The sequence below is a fragment of the Lepidochelys kempii genome, chromosome 7 (assembly GCF_965140285.1).
Source record: "Lepidochelys kempii isolate rLepKem1 chromosome 7, rLepKem1.hap1, whole genome shotgun sequence".
NCBI lineage: Eukaryota > Metazoa > Chordata > Testudines > Cheloniidae > Lepidochelys > Lepidochelys kempii.
Window position 1 is genome coordinate 111222160 of NC_136386.1, and position 16896 is coordinate 111239055.

General features: G+C 38.5%; 1 protein-coding gene across 1 annotated transcript in view; it reads left to right on the plus strand.

The window, feature by feature from the left end:
- Nucleotides 1-16896, plus strand: part of HSPA12A (heat shock protein family A (Hsp70) member 12A) — an 86394-nt gene that overhangs the window by 15687 nt on the left and 53811 nt on the right. Inside the window, exons 2-3 of the mRNA XM_073354259.2 lie at nucleotides 10819-10904; nucleotides 15931-16058. Coding sequence (XP_073210360.1) covers nucleotides 10819-10904; nucleotides 15931-16058 — 214 coding nt within the window. The remainder of the gene's footprint in view (nucleotides 1-10818; nucleotides 10905-15930; nucleotides 16059-16896) is intronic.

The window sequence follows — 16896 nt, forward strand, 5'->3', positions numbered from 1 at the left end:
GTTTACTATTCTTTCTACACATCGGGATGGTTTATCGATTGTATGTTGCTCAGGAGTATGAAAAAACCACCCCTCTGAGCGACATAACTTACATCGACACCCTTGCAAATAATCCAGGTCTTAAACCAAATCGTGAACCAGAGAGCTTCAGTGCACCTGGTTAGCTAGCTGTTCAGTAGAGGAACTTTTCTGACTTATTTAGAGATGAAAACTAACTTTAACTGGCCCTCTCTCCCCTGGTACCAGTATTTCAAGTCAGGCATTATGTATCTCAACTTTCTAGACAGTTTTTTGTATAAAACAAGTTAACTTTAATAGGAGTTATGGCATTGGGTCAATTAAGAAACAAAAAAATAGTAATTAATTTATATGAAATCTTTGCAAACAACTCTCCTAACAAAAAATGTCCAAATATGACAGTCTAGGTAAAGGACTAGGGCAAATTGCCCCAGAGGAATGGGGTTTGAGCTGGAAAACAGTACCAGCAACCTCAGTCTATAGCATAGTAAAAGAAAATGTCTTTAAGATCCTGTTTTGATGTACTTCACACCACTCAGGTTAAAAGATGTATAGAGATTGAAGGGGATAAATGTGGGAGAAATTGTGGTGAAAGAGAAGCTTTTATGCATATATGGTGGACATGTCCAGGCATTAGAGAGTACTGAGAGGCACTCCATAACCAAATACCACAAATGGTTGGATATCACCAAATGATCCTTTGGTAATCCTCTTCGGGCTCCCTAGCTGAAATGGTCCCAAAACAGAAAAAGAATTAATCCTTGCTGGTAGCTGCTTGGCTACTGGTAGCCTCTCATTGAAAAAGAGAAAAATAGCCCAACCATAGAGGAATGGCTCAAAAAATATGGGAGGTTGTAATAATGGAAAAATTAACATGCCAGTTACATATGCAGCAAAATAGAGGACAGATAGATTCTAAGATATTTGGTTACCTTTTATTTAACACTCAGACAAAGCACATTCACCTACAAAAAAACCAGCACACCTGTTCATTTTTTTAAATATTAATATTTGATAGACAAGCCTGGTCTAGTATTTAGGTGAGTATATAGGGATTTTAGTCAATTTAATAAAATCTCTAGAAATGACATATTATAGACATTGTAATGACTCTGTAACATGGTAACAGCCTGTTAAACAGAAAAATCTGATGGGTATATTCCTGGATAGTGTCTCTTTAAACAAAAGCTAACTGTTTTAACAATTGTTTTAATATGGTACTATAACAGATTGTAATTCTTTGTATTGTATCCAGTGGTTTACTACATGAATACAATCCTGTATACACTTTTTAATAACGTAACTAAAATTTTAGAAATGCAAAAAAGAAATAGAGCAGAATTGATCTTTTTATTAATTCAGAAGTTGGTGTGAGTTTGAGTAGCAGGCATTTGATATGTATGGCTGCCCCTGCAGAATCATGGTGGCTCCAGCTGACTTTGAGGTTCAAACACTGGGACCCACCACCATAGTAGGGGTTTAGATGTTAAGCAAGGTTCTATTAGAGGGACTATGTCACAAGCACCCATCCCCAGTTATTTGTGCTACGACAGTCCAAAGAGTTCCAAATCAATGTAAGTTCCTAGTCGTTCACCCTCCAGGATGTCAGTACTAGGCTTTATAGGCAGGGGTCCTCCTCACAGATCAGGTTCTGGAAGAGCGTGCTGCTCCCATGCTCCGAAGCTTTCTTTATGAAGTATATTTCTAAAAGGACCACAGTAAGAGCATGAATGACTCCATGCTAGTGATCTGATGGAAATCTTGGGATTCTGTCAGTACCTAATACAAATGCCACGTTTGTTTATGTTTTTAAGTTGCTTCTTTACATCTTTGTAAGCTGGTGACGTGAGGCACATTTGATGATGCTCCTAAACCTGTTCTGATTGCAGTATATTGTGCTGGTTAGCAGCACGCCCCACCAGCTGAACTGCTGCTTCCATTTGCCTGGTGAAATTCTTATTCAGAAGCCTTTATGCACTTGAAAAAACTTCAGCTTATCTGTTGTCTAAATTTGAGGTTGTGGGGCACCTCCTACTGGGATTGAATGCCTTGTTATGGCATGCTACTTTGCTGTTGAAATGAGCGATTTCCCCGATATGTGAGGCAGAAAATCTGCCACTGGTGCCTTATGTATTAAAAAAAATGAGATAAAAGGAGAAAACAAGAAGAAATTGAATCTAATAAAGGAGGAAACAATCTGCGCATTTGGTTAACATAATTTATACCTAGCATTAGCATCATTTCTATTACTTATGAGTGTAAAGTTGTCAATCATTTTTTTCTTATGGCATTTACAAGCTTACTGCCTTGAATTAATCATCTAGGGGAAAATTCCTAAAGACTTCAGAGATTAAGATAAGTGGAATCCCATCATAGTGAAATGAGAGTCATCTATGTAGAGTTTCATTTATGGAACACTAGAAGATTGACAGATGGCAAAGAAAGAGAATGACACAGTTATGGGTCCTCTAAAATCTATCTTTATGGAGAGTCCTATAGAATGTAATGGACAATTATAGCTTTTTCTCTAGCATTTTATTTATATATTTATTTTTGGTTTGAATCATTCTATATAGTTTAATAGAAAACTATTCTCTAGAAAACTACCATTGTCACATTCTATAGGATGGTTAAAAAAGCCAGTAGAAAGGATATTGTTTTCTATTACATTCTGTAGACTATTAGAATAGTTCCTATAGAATCCTTTTATATTTCCATAGGGCTTTTCTTAAAGGCAAGCACAATATAATCAGGGAGTTAAGGAAGGCACTGGAGAACTCAGGTACAAGAGGTTGGTTAATTCTGAACTTCTTAGCCTTTGTCATTTCCTCTTAGAGCCATATTCTTTTTCTGATGTAGCTTCCATTGGGTACAGTTTGAAAGACAATGAGCAGCGATTCTGAGACTGCGCAGATCCTATGGCTATACCTGTGGTGACTAGCTGTTCTGCAATCAAATACTACAAATAATGAAGCTTTAGTGGGAAGAGTAATACTAGTAACCTCTGCTGCTTTCAACTCCACAAGGTGCTACTGACCCATCTACATGATGCTACTGACCCATCCACATGATACAGCTGTAGTAGATGGCCCAGCACTGAAATGGCTTCGGTCAATCCTCTCCAACAGGTCCCAGAGAATGAGAGATCCTTCCCCTTCCAAAAAGTCCTCACCTTCAGAATTCTACAGGGATCCATCCTGTCTCCATTGTCAGCTTCCACATGAGACCATTTGAAGAGGTGGACAAAGGCCACAGGTTCAACTGACAGTTATATACTAATTGTACCAAGTTGTGTATTTACTTTCCACAGACACAGTTAGTGCCATCAGAATGGAGGAGAAGGAGATCAGAATGCCTACAAGAGATCAGAATGCCTAGAAGAACAGCTGGCTCAAACTGAGGTGATGCTGGTAAAAAAGGGACTATCTAGCTATAACCATGTCTTCCCTCTCCATCTTGCCATTTGTCAAAGAAGTCAAAGCCTCAGGGCCATGTTCAACTCACCATTGAGCCTAGATGATGAGGTATTAGTAGTGGAAAAAGCCTTCTCCTGCATTCAGCTTGCTAGGAAAATCTTCCTCTAACTCCCAGATGAAGATCTGGCGGTAGTGATCCATGTGACGGTCGCTTTCTGATCAAATTGTTGGAACTTGCTGTGTTTGGGACTGAACAGGGAAACAGTGCAGGGGCTCCAGATTGTGCAGAATGTGGCTGCTCATCTCAGTGGGGTTAGCTGCCATTGACACATCTTTCTTATGTACTGCTCTCTCCGCTGCCTTGGCAGAGGGCTTGGTGCTGCCTGAACTCCAAAGCCATCAGTGGGTCAGGATCCAGCTACATCAGTGGCCACGTCTCTCTTATTTCATCTTTATCTGGCCAGGAGATTGTGAGGTTTTCTTTCAGATGTGGACTTTGCAATTGTCATCTGTACGTTTGTCACCTCAAGATTAAACAACTGCATTGGACTGCACCTTAAGTCAAGTCTAAAACTGATGTTTGTGCAGACTGGTGCATCACTTATCTAGTGGTTTATCTCTCAAGGGACGGACAACACTAGTGCTCTGTGATATGCATTGGCTTGCATATATTGCATGTATTGCTTTCCAGGTGGAGATTAAGGTGTTGGTTTTATTTGATAAGTGACCTGCATGTCATTCTGCCACTGTTGCAGTCAGCTGAGTTCTCAAGCTAGATACTCTTCAGGATAAAATACAAAGTAAAGACAAGTTGCTTTTTATATGCAGTATGCCTCTAAAGATATAAATATGAATATTAAAAATTTGGCTTCAGTGCATGGGCGAAATAGTCTCCTCTTGTCATGTTCACAGCATACATTGCAAAGATATTAGAGGAAAACATACAGTTGCCTTGCTGGAAGCTTGCAACTTAACACTACTTTATTTCTTAGAATTCAGAACACAGAAGAAACAAAAAGAGAGAGAAACAAAAACAAGCCGCTCCCTAAAACAGAGAAACACAACTCATCCCACCTTACTGTAAGTCGGTTCTTCTTCAGACTGGGTCTGCTAGGCCCTGACCTCACACTTCCCTGTAGAGCCCCCTAGCCTGGAGGCAGGACCAGAATTTAAAGTGAGAGCTTATAATTTTTAGTTTTCAATACACAACACTCCTGAGGAGCTGATACACTGAATTATGATCTGATCAAGTTTAAGGAGTTATGGGATGAATTTTGTAAATAAAAATGAGCAAGAATATAAGGTATTCTTTGCACTGGATGAGGAGGGTAGCAGATACCACACATTTATGGCTTTTCTTCTTTTTTCCTCCTTTCTATCCTGATTCTCTTTCCACAGCTCTTCCATTTTCCGAGCAGTTCCTTTGAGTCTGTGTATTTTCCCATATTATACATCTGTTGTTTTGTTTTCCTTGCACATGTGTGTGTATGCATATTTAGGTGTGTGTATGTATAGGCATGTGTATTTTCTCAAACCATAATAAATGATCAGTAGATATGCAGCACACAGATACCGACAGATAATGTGCTGATTATAATGTGCACATGTGCAGTGTACTTTGCGCACTAAAATGTGGTTGCCAGAGTTTTTGTATCTGAACAAAAATGCAGCCACCATACAAAACATTTTGTGGACTAAAGCAATTTCATTTTGATGACTGTGAGTTAAACACTGCAACTCTAACTCATACAAGTTATGTTGAAGTCCATGGGACTACTCCCATTAAGGAAAATCTGGCCTTTCGTAGAATATCTAAAAAACTGAACATGAGTTTTGGATGATCATCATTTGCAGAGGCACTATGGTATTAATTTGAATACCAGTGTCATCTTCTCAACTCCTGCAGCTGGAAGCTCAAAGGTGGAAGTCCATGCTGCCTGTTAGGTACGTGAAACCTCATTCTCCACCTTGTGTCATCACTTAGTCTCTGCAGTATGAGTCTAAAACAATAAATCCTTCATTGGGTAATATTTTGTACTTGCTTTGCACTGGTGTAAATGACAAACCATGGTGGGAGGCAATGATGGATTGAAGAGTGTATAAATTCTCACTTGGTGTGAACAGGGCATCCATATTTCCCCTGTATTGTACTGGGAACAGACAAATGATCACTTGTTGCAACTAATAATCACGGCTGCCCTCGTGTTTATGTTACCTGGGTAGGATTGTGAAGAAATGCAGTTTAAAGTTTGGTATGCGCTAGTTTTGAAGGTAATAGTGAAACATTCTGTTAAGACAGTCCCTGTGGGTGCTTTGTGAGCCTTTGATACACAATATATTCCTGGGATTGGTAAAGTAAATTTCACCCAGTCCTCTAAGACATGAGAACTGTTACTGCATCAGCAGCAGAGCTCTTAATGTTAGAGTGGAAGTTCCAAAGGATTTGCAATGGGATGTGGAGTCACCCTTCCCTCTATGGAGGGGAGAAATTGCGGTGCAATCAGTTAACTGTTACATGTAAAGAGCTGTTAATTTCTCACAAAGGGTCGAGCTCTTGGTCCCCAGCTCTCCTAGATGCACAGATGGGCAAATTTCATTTTAAAAGTTAAACTGTTGAGGGTTTATAAGAGCAAGCCAATAAGCTCCAACTTTGTGGGTTCTGTAACTCAGCCATGCTCAGATGCATTGCTCTCAAATTTCACAAAACAAAAATTATTCCGAAGCACAGACTTTTTGTGTGTCAGGCTTTGCCCTGGAGGACATTTTTATCCTAGAGTAATAATCCTTGGGAAACAGAAGTTTAAAATTGGTAAAATGGATTGGCTCCTTCCCATATGAAGTACACTCAAGTACTTCGGGAATTTTGGTGAAAGGGTGTGATGATTTAAATGCACTAAGATATAGTCTATAATAAGAGCTCTCATTTTTATGGGCTACAGTCATTCGTTTATTCATTTATTTATTTTTATTGTTGCTTGAGCCTTCTCCTCCCATGGATGCTTTAAACTTCCATTTTCATATTATAGTACTGAGAGAATCTATAGTGCTGCTTTCCTTCTGTTGTATCTTTTGCTCTTTAAACAAAACAAAACAATGAAGAAACCACCCGGGCACTGTTGAGTCCAACAGCCTGGTTTACTTCATATACACAGACGTGCAAGGCCTAGCTATGCACATACTGCTGTTCTGACTGGTTTCTGGTGGCTTTGAAAACATGGAACACCGTGAGCACCGTTCATGGGCTCACAGACTATTTAAAGAAATACTATCCTATTACTATAGATTACACCTTCCATTTTGTCTCTCCCACATGCAGAGTAGGATATTATTGTTAATGTAATGGCAGCCATCTGGCTTTTCCAATGGAGGAATAATGGCTTGATTCATCAGAGAAACATAAATTGCCAGACTGGATCAGACCCATGGTCCATGTGGTACAGTATCCAGTCTTTGCCAACCCCAGCACTGGATGCTTCAGAACAAGATGCAAACAGCCAGGCATTAGGCAACTGTGGGACAGTCTGTCCTCAACATTAGGTCTCCTCCTAATCCCTAAATCGGAGACATTGACTTAAACCTTGAAGCATGAGATTTAATATCCAAAATATGTTATCAATAGCTGCTATAACTCTTGATAGTCTCATTCATCATGAGCTGTCATTTCTATGTAGATTCTCCTTTATAAAAAAAGTTCACATTCTATGCGCATTTGGCTTTCCGAGTTTTACCCAGATTTTGAAGCAGTGGAACAAAATGTGGCAATTATAATAAGAAATAGATGTGCAACAGTAGTGGAGTTAATGAAGTTGGTAGATGTTAAAGCATCATGTGAGGCACTCTGGCTTCCAAATCCTTTAACAAAATCACTTGTTGATGTTTCTGGAAACTCAGAAATTTCACTGATATAATCAAATCAGTTTCTAAATAGTTTGAGTTAAATCTATGCAAATCACTTGTGTCAATGTTCTTAACTAATTTTGAGAGGTTAAGACTGATAAAACTTAATTGAGTTCAGTCACTCTGTAACTGAGTTTAAAATGTCCACGCAAGAAGGTTGCACCAATTTAACTAAATTTATTTTTATTTTAAATGTTAATAGTTTGTTTCGGGGACTTGTAGTATTCCAGATTTCAGTCTGGACCTATGACCAGACTCTTGCAACTGCCTTAGGTAAACAATTTACAAGCTATCAGTGATTAAATATTTGTTTATCATTTGTTACAGCCACTAGATGTCTGTGTGCTATGTAGTGTGATAAAGGATATGGTCCCTGATAAACAAGGGAGATGAAGCTGGAACTTGAACTGTGTGAATGTCTGTTTGCTTCGGTCTATAATTTAACATTTTCTTTTTATAAATATCCCATTTAAAAGGACTGTTATTCTATATATCATGACACTATCTAGAATAAAGGTTTTTTTAATGGAGAAAACACCCATCCCTCACCCCCCAACTTCTGGCTTCATCTTTTCTTGCAGCCTAAACCATATGGCCTGTAACTCTTCTTAAGCACCTCCTCTTCCTGCTCCCCATTTCTTTGCAAGAACTCTCAATCTGGGTTCTGTGACTACAAAACACATTCCCAAATACTCGAACCTTCCTAAGCTTTCACTGTCTTTTCTGCTATTGGGACTAGACTTGTAAAATTATGCCACAATCTTTTCCCCAAAAGGACAGTATGAAGTTAACATTGTAAAAATAAAACATGCACACCCCAATATATTTTAAAACATTTTAGGAGGGGCCTTTTGATAGATGAAATCTTGTGCTACAAAGTTCCTATATATAATTAATCATTCACTGGTTAGCAAATCATTTCTGTTCTACTAATGAAAACACTTACCATTAATCCAAAGATGAATGGAGTGTAAGAGGCTAGATTCCTGCAGCCTCTTTCTATAAACACGTTTTCTGCCTCTCAGTATCATCAGCTGCATTCATTCATTCGCATGGGAACTCTCTGGTAATATCAGTGCCACTTTGTTATGTCATAACTCAGATTATTAAAGTTTTCCTCGTCATTGCAAACAGCTTGTCAGTAGCATTAGGAAATGTCATCAAATTATTTACACTGTGTGTAAATGTCATAATGAAACTGCTGCCTGCAACAAAATTAGAATGGCTCTTTATGCTGCACTTACAAAATAAATAGTAAGTTTCGACTAAAAGTTCAGTTTGCTATATTAGAGCTGAGTCCTGCAAGGTGGTTCCGGGCTCTGGAATTCTCTCCCTCTCTTGGTCCAGTAAAGCCCAAGGCTCAGTATAATGTTTCTCCATTTACTCAGGTATTTGCCAACACGTGGTGCTGGTAGGATGAATCAGTGTGGTCATCATAGGGGACTTGATCTGTTTTTGTTTGTGTGTGTTTTTAAACATGTTAGATGCAGTGGTGGGTTTATTTTTGCAGGTTTAAAGTGACCAAGGGCCTAATTTTTCAGCAATCCTGAGCGCTTGCAGTTCCCATTTACTTTAACTGGAGTGGTGGGTGCTTGGCAGGTCTGTAGATCAGGTCCTTAGAAAAACATTCTAAAGAGCATTCTGTGGCTGAGACTCGTGGACAATTGATTTTAAACATTTTGGTAAATGAAAGTATATAAATCAATTTCTCTCTATTGTACACATTTCTCTACCGTAAACTATTGCAGCACCCTATTCTCAGCTCGGCATTTTTTATTAGATAATACATTTATATCTGTGTATATATTCCCCCATTTATATACTTCTTGGACCAAATTATTTCTGCTGAAACTACATTGACTTGAATGGAGTTACATCAAGCATGAATTTGCCCCATGGTGAGTGCATCAAAAGGTTACTTATCGATTGCTCTCTGGGAAACAAAGGAAGCTGTATACTCTCTCAGGATTTTCTTTGTTTCACACAAGGCACACACAGTAAGAGTCTGTGATTGAGCATATGCACGGAATGTAGATCACTAAAACTGAGGAATTTGGACAGGTAAGGATAAGAGGTAGCAACACGGAGAAATGTTAGAAACACATAGCCAACAGCTGAAAAGAATATTTTGTTTCCTATGAAGTCAACATCCTAAAGACCATTCACATCAGGGAAAGACTCGCACTGACTGACTTCAAAGGGTATTGGATCAGTCATGAAGTATCAAAAGACCTTAAGAGGAACATGGACGTTCCGCTAATTGCTTCCCACTTTTGCCAGAACATGCCCCTTTCAGGTCTAACACAAACACATACAAGTATGTATTGCAAGATGCACGTGTTTTGGAACAAAGTGGAATTTATACCGATGAATAAAGTGGCTGATACAATCATCAAATATAGATATATTTTAACCAGCCTGAGAGGTGCTGTCCTAATCTGAGAGCAGAAATTTGGCCTTTACCCTCTTTTGTTCTCTACCACAAGTGAACTGACACTGTACACTTTTAGCTCTGAGAGTGAGGGTAAGAATATTTAATGATTTTTTTTAAATAGTGTATTTCGGTATTTATGCAAAGTACTTGATATTCTGCTTGTCAAGTAAGATTTTAAATGTATGCAAAGCCAAAGAATTCTTTTATCATTCATTAATGGTGCTTTCTTGCCTCCCAGTTGGGAATGCTACTGCAGCACTACCAACAGCTGTACCACGTGTTTCACTGTGGATGTATTAAAGAGAAGAAACTGAGCAGTGGGAAAGTTTAATAATAAATGCTCATGACAGAGTAATTGCAATTTGCTTCTACGGAATTGTCAAATTGATTTAAACTGCTCTTTTACTATTGAAATTAGTCTTTTTTGATTTCACATCTTGTGTTCATCTTCTGCGTTTGCAGGAATTCTCAAGTTTTAACCGTAAGCTCTTGGTGGAAGTGTACATAGTATCCGCTCTTTATGTCTGCTGGGACTTCTGAATAATGTTAGGAAGCCTTCAGAAATGATGCATAATATGGGAGGGCGCTCAACCAGGAAGCTCAAATAAACTTTCAAAACCAAAATCACAACTTTGTAAACTGTGGTATCAGTGGAGATACTAGAAGCGACTATTCAGTTTAAGGCTTGCTATACCAGATTACTTACGGGATTTGGATGAATGCTGTGCATTCGTCAGAAGATTCAAATAATAAATAAGCTGTCAGTACAGCCTCCACCTGACTTGGAATACATGTCAACTAGCAAATCTTCAAAAGAACCAGCAATATTTTTAATAGTTTATAAAACCAAAATAATATATCATAATTATTAAGAGAGCCTGGTTTTATAGAATTTACCTTCTTTATGGTTGCTTTAATGGTAGGATTGTCACAATAGACAAACTGTGCACTGGTAGAGAGAGCAAACTACTCTATACTAACCTACTTATTCTGCTGCATAGACATTTTTATATGTTCCAGTTGCTGAAGAGTTTTCTTTCCATTTTCTTTCAGATGCAGTTTCCACACCTGCTTACTCATCCCCAGCTAAAAGTTTAGGAGACCCAGGAATAACACCATTGTCTCCATCGCATATTGCGGTAAGAAATATAGGGTATATGTTGTACAGTGCATTGACATTATTTTCTCCTGCCTGTCCCACCTATAAGAACTCAGGACTCCTGACTCCTCAGTCTCCTGGTCATCAGTTACAGAACTCACGGCTTATATGCAGAAAGTTAAAGGAGCAATTCCACTAGCTCAGGAAGTACAGATAAAGAATGAACTCCTGGCCCCATTGAAGTCAATGGGAGTTTTGTCATGTACTCCAGTGGGGCCAGAATTCCATACAAAATATATAAGGACAGATGTAGAGGAAAGTGACACTCATCTGCATAAGCCGGTCCAATGCCGCTCTACAAAACAATCCCTTCTATCCCCACCTTTGTCATTCTCTTGCTGTCTGATCTTGGGCAATCACTGAAATATTCCCCGTTCTCTGAAACGTGACTATAAAATAATAGGATCTCAACACATATGCATCACTCTCTCTGTCCTCTTTCTCTCTCTCTCTGTCTTCTTTTCTCATCACAAAGAAAAATAAAACATTTACAGTTGCCTAAGGGGAACACCCAAAGAGGTCACAAAAAGTCCCATTAAAGGATGCTTCTTTAACCTATCTTAACTCCCCCTCCCCTCCAGTTCCACACGCACAAATCACATTAATTTCTTTGACATACTCCACCCCTTATCGCTAAGCCCCAGGGATGGCCAACACAAGCACAGTAGAACCTCAGAGTTACGAACACCTCATGAATGGAGGTTGTTCATAACTCTCAAATGTTCGTAACTCTGAACAAATCCTTATGGTGGTTCTTTTAAAAGTTTACAACTGGACATTGACTTCATACAGCTTTGAAACTTTACTATGTAGAAGAAAAATGCTGCTTTTAACCATTTTAATTTAAATGAAACAAGCACAGATACAGTTTCTACCTTGTCAAATCTTTTTTTAAACGTTCCCTTAATTTTTTTAGTAGTTTACATTTAACACAGTACTGTATTGTATTTGGGTTTTGTTTTCATCTCTGCTGCTGCTTGATTACATATTTCCGGTTCCTAATGCGTCCGTAACTCCGGTGTTCATAACTGTGAGGTTCTACCGTAACGCAATGCACGTTCTACTCACAAAACAGTGGTGCTCAGAATGTGTCATTGCCATTGTAGAATCCCTTCCCCAGCTTCACCAGGCTTTGCACATCAAGTTCAAAGCTGTTTATCCTTACCTTAAGGTTTTTCACCGCTAAGCCCCTGCTTAGATTTCTGCATTCATTTCCTCGTCCCCTCACTCAGTCCAACTCTCCCACCCTTTGCCTCTTTCTCCAACTCATGACCTCATGCCGTGTTCTGCACTGCTCCTTAAACTTGGAACTCCCTCTCTCTTCTTGATTATCAAGCAGCCACCTATCTCTTTAGTGATATCTCTCCTGTGAATGCACTACTCCTGCAAAGCCTTTTAATGGTGCACCAGTGAAGTGTATAATTAGAGAAATCAAGGATAAGAATCCTCAAAGTTTGAGATTAGTCCTTCATCAGGTCATCCCTGGTGTGGCGCTTTTCTGTTTTCTCTGTTGTAAATAGGAAGCCCTTTGAGGCAGGGTCTATAGTCCTTTAGTTATTTACAGCACAGAGTATACTGACACTGCTCTGTAAAATGTAAAGGGGTTGTCCAGGTAGAGTCATGTGGGGGAATGTCCTTTTCTAGACTAAGAAGGCATAATTTTATAGAAGGGAAGATCAGTGTGTGAACTGAGTAATACATTTTCCAGAATGCCCAACCCTCATCAGCCCTATGCAGCCAGCAGTGATTCCGAACAGCTCTCTGAAAATATCCAGATGCCTGATACTCAGTTTATCCACCAAATCTTCATGTTTCTGAACTCCAGGACCTTACTCCTCATCACCAATCTCCAACAAGTCTTGGCACGTAGGTGGCCCTTAAGGGAGTCAGTTAGTAGGATCCAGGGGCTTCAATGAAAGAAGGAATGGTGGGTCTGAATATCTACTGAATGTGGAGACCCCTGAATCTCCAAATAACAGCCTGTTTGCCCATCCCTGTTTCAGGGTGGGTAAAAGCCAATTTAAATCAAATCAATCACATTTTAATAAAAATAAATCTAATTTAAATAAAAATATTTTGTATTTAAATTAAATTCAGGGTTGTTTATTTTTTACAGTAAACTATTGAAAATTAATTTTGAAATTGACAATCTAGGTTAGGGCCTGAATTTATTATAATCTGTTAAAATCATTTAAATTAAATACAAATAATAATATTAAGCAGTACATGTATGTTGCCAAGTTTTAAAGAAAGTCAAAATACTGAACTGTTGGAAGTTGCTGGCTAAGCATCTGAACTCATGGTTTGTTTGAAGTGCTAACCCAGCTTTTTGACAGCAGTAACCTCTTCTGCAGGCTGAGAGAGAATGTTTCCTTCATCGCTGTTTGTTCAGCTAGTTCAGTGACTAGTTCATTCAAAGCTAAGAAACCAAGTGGGAATTGAAAAAGCTTGTTTTTCTCTTCTAGTATATGAATAAAAACTGAGTAGGAGAGCTACTATTTTGAAGGACATTGTGACCAGAAATAATCAGTTCAATTCACTAACTACAGATAATACTTCCTTTGTTTACTAAATCAGTTCGTTTTAAATGCAAAATGTGTTTTGATAAACTTTTTTTCTTATGTATTCAGTAGTTTTATATAATCCAAAAAATAAAATTCTGTTTTTGAGCATTTTTAATTAAATCTTAATTTCCACCCAAATAGAACGCAACTCAGATCACAAGTATAAAATCATCATCAAGTAAATAAATCGTTCACCATTTTCTAACATAATAAAAATGTAAAAATTAAGAATTTGAATAAATGTAGGTTATGCTATCTAACTGCATTTAAAAATGTGTATGGATCTAGCGTGTCCTCCTGGTTAGCACTGCATTTCACGTAAAGGCTATTTTTATTTGCAAATCAACATGTTTTAATGGTTACCAGCCAATGGGAATCAACCTTTCTTTAGGAAAATAACTAAAACGTACAAATGCAAAACATGATCAAAATTGATTATTTAAATTAAGGTTTCCTGCTTGTTGATTGAACTCATAACTAAAATTGGTGATTTAAATTGCTTTGATTTAAATCAATCCACCCACCCTTATCAAATGAGGTATTTAGAGCCTCATTTGATAAGAGGCCAAATGTTTCCATGTTTTGTGCATGAGTTGGTTAGTTCCTCATTCCATTTGGCTTTTGATGATGTGTAAGGGGCAAAGGGTGTAGAAAGTTTACATCACAGTTAAGGAACCATGCATCTGTATTTGGGCTAAATCTCTTTAAGCTTGTCCCTTCAGACAGTTTAGTAAGGTATCGTTTGCTGTATACATTTTGTTAATTATGCTGTAGCTTGCAACTACAGTTTACTGTGACAATTGCCTTGCCCCTTGCAGTCAGATGTAAAGGGCTGATAAAATTGTTACTGAGAGTAGCACAGTACACAAAAAGGTGATTAGTATAAGAGTGTTTATGTTCTGGTGTGTTTACTATGACTCTCCCAGTGGAAGTTGTGTGATATCCTCTCAGTATGTGCAATGGTGGGTTTGCAGACAAGAGAATATGTGGACGGAACTGGGGCATAAGCTAACTTCTACATTTTCAGAAGTGACTAGTGATTTTGGGTGCTCAACTGGAGACACTTTTAAGAGGCCTAATTTTCAGAGAGTGGGTGTTTTAGGAGTATCTGAAGTTAGGCACCCAAAATGACTAGTCAGTTTTGAAAATTTAGGACAAGAACTTCTGTGGGTGGCCACCTTCCAGGTTTTTTAAGCTGAACAATCTAATTGATTGTGTCTCTTTAAAATGTAATAAAAACATAAGCTGTGTCTATAAACTGTTTTGACACCCTTCAAGGGAAGGCACTAATAAGTGCAAGGTGTGAATTTCATAGTTAAGGTTGAATTAAGTTTTGCATTTTGTATACAATACAGTATATTTCCATATCCATGGTGGCAAAATCCATGGCCAAATGGTAGAACTATGTGATACAGGGTAGAAACATACAATGAGTAAAATTTTATCATAGACCTCGCTTATACTCTGTTCATTAATCTGTTTCTGCCAGGATTTATTCCATCAGTCCAGCTCCCTGAGCAGCTTCAAATAGATGCCTTTTTCTTTAAAAAAATATCAAACCGCCACACAAATATTTCTTCCTATTTCCTACAAAACGACAGTGGTCCAGGGCCCGGAACAAGCAATATTCAGCTTCATGTCAATAACTAGTTAAAGGCCTGATATTTCATGAGTGCACAAAGCTAGAAATGGGGGCTGTATGCCAGAGAAAAGGGGAGAATCTTGGTTTTCCTGTGGGACCCTCAGCAGTTTAAAGACATTTTTAGAGATGTTTTCAATTCATTAGTTTAAAATTTTCTCTCCTCTGAGTCCTGTCAAACTAAACTGATTGTAACTAAGGCCCATGGATTTACAGGCAGAAGGATATTAGAATTAGTCCTAATACAATCTCCAGAATGTTTCCAGAATAGGTTTTCCAAAAAAGATGCAGCAATATATGATGCTGTGGTGCGGTATAAAGCTTTACTGGCAGGTATTGGGTTGGCCTGCACACCTTCCTGCTGGCTTCACCATTTCTGAGCAGTCTTACTTGTGCTTATATACCTTTTATAATTTACTATGTATTCCATGTATGGTATCACTATCATGTATTCCATATATGATACACAGAGGTATAACATGTTTTTCAGCTAATACATTTCTAAAAGTTTGGTAGCTAGCCGTGTAGGTCTCAGCTGTTACTGGAAGTGAACACGAAAGGATTTCTGATTCATTTGGATTTGTGTGAAAGGTACCAGAATTAACTGTTAGTTTGGTTGTACATTGCATTTCCATGCCCATTAAGGGATATAGACTACTGACATGGTTCTGGGGGACCGCACTTTTCTGCAGGAGACAGATGAATGCTTTGCTGCAGTTCAGAGCCACTGAAAAGTAGGACAGATTACAATTCCTTCTCTAAACAGTGACTCAAAATCTGTTCTGTTTCTGTTATTTTAACAGAAGGACTCTGATACAAATGACGCTGTAGAGCAGTCATTCCTTGTTGTTGTGGCTATTGATTTTGGCACGACATCCAGTGGCTACGCCTACAGCTTCACCAAGGAGCCAGAATGTATTCGTGTAATGAGGTAAGGGCTGCATTGCAGCATTGAGCTCTTGATGGTGACAGTGTGTACTATCTGCAGTTGCTACATCTGAGGTCAGCATGGGTTTGGAATGACTGGATTTGTATACAGCCACCAATGCGAAAACCCCCTTTCATGGTGTAAATTTCTCCTATGTCCCTATCTTATTTTAATTGCTTTAATAATAAACATAAACATGTTCTCTGTGAGTCTTATTGCTCAGGTTTATAAAATGGTGTGAATTAAAGGAGGAATCTGCTGGCAAAGTATACAGAAGCATTCAGGGAGCAGTTATAACTGTGGCGGTCGTGACTTTGTTATCCATGTGCATTTCTCTGTTAGGCACTTTGGGATAATGGTAGTTCCAAAAGTGCCTAATAGAGAAATCACTGCACATGGGGTGGGTGCAAGGCCCTTGTCCTTTTGCCTCATATCATACAGAATTTGGCAGGTACAAGCTGGCATATTTGCACATCTTATTATTTAGAAACCTTGGATAAAAATTTCCGAGGTCCCTAATTCCCATTTTCAAAATAGACCGAGATACCTAGGAGCTTGTCACTTTTGAAAATGTGACTTAGGATCCTAAGTCACTTAGGACCAGATTTTCCAAGGTGTTCAGCACCCACAGTTGGAGACAGATTTTCAGAAATGCTCAGCTCCCAATTAGGCATCTAAATTAAGAGGCCAGATTTGCAAAAATGCTCAGCTGGATGCCTTTGAAGATCTGGTCACTAGGCTCTTTTGAAAATTTTACTCCTCATCTCTCCACATTGCAGAATGATATGGGGGAGAGGGGGTTAAGAGAGCTAAGAACAATGATGGTTATTGCTATGGGTGT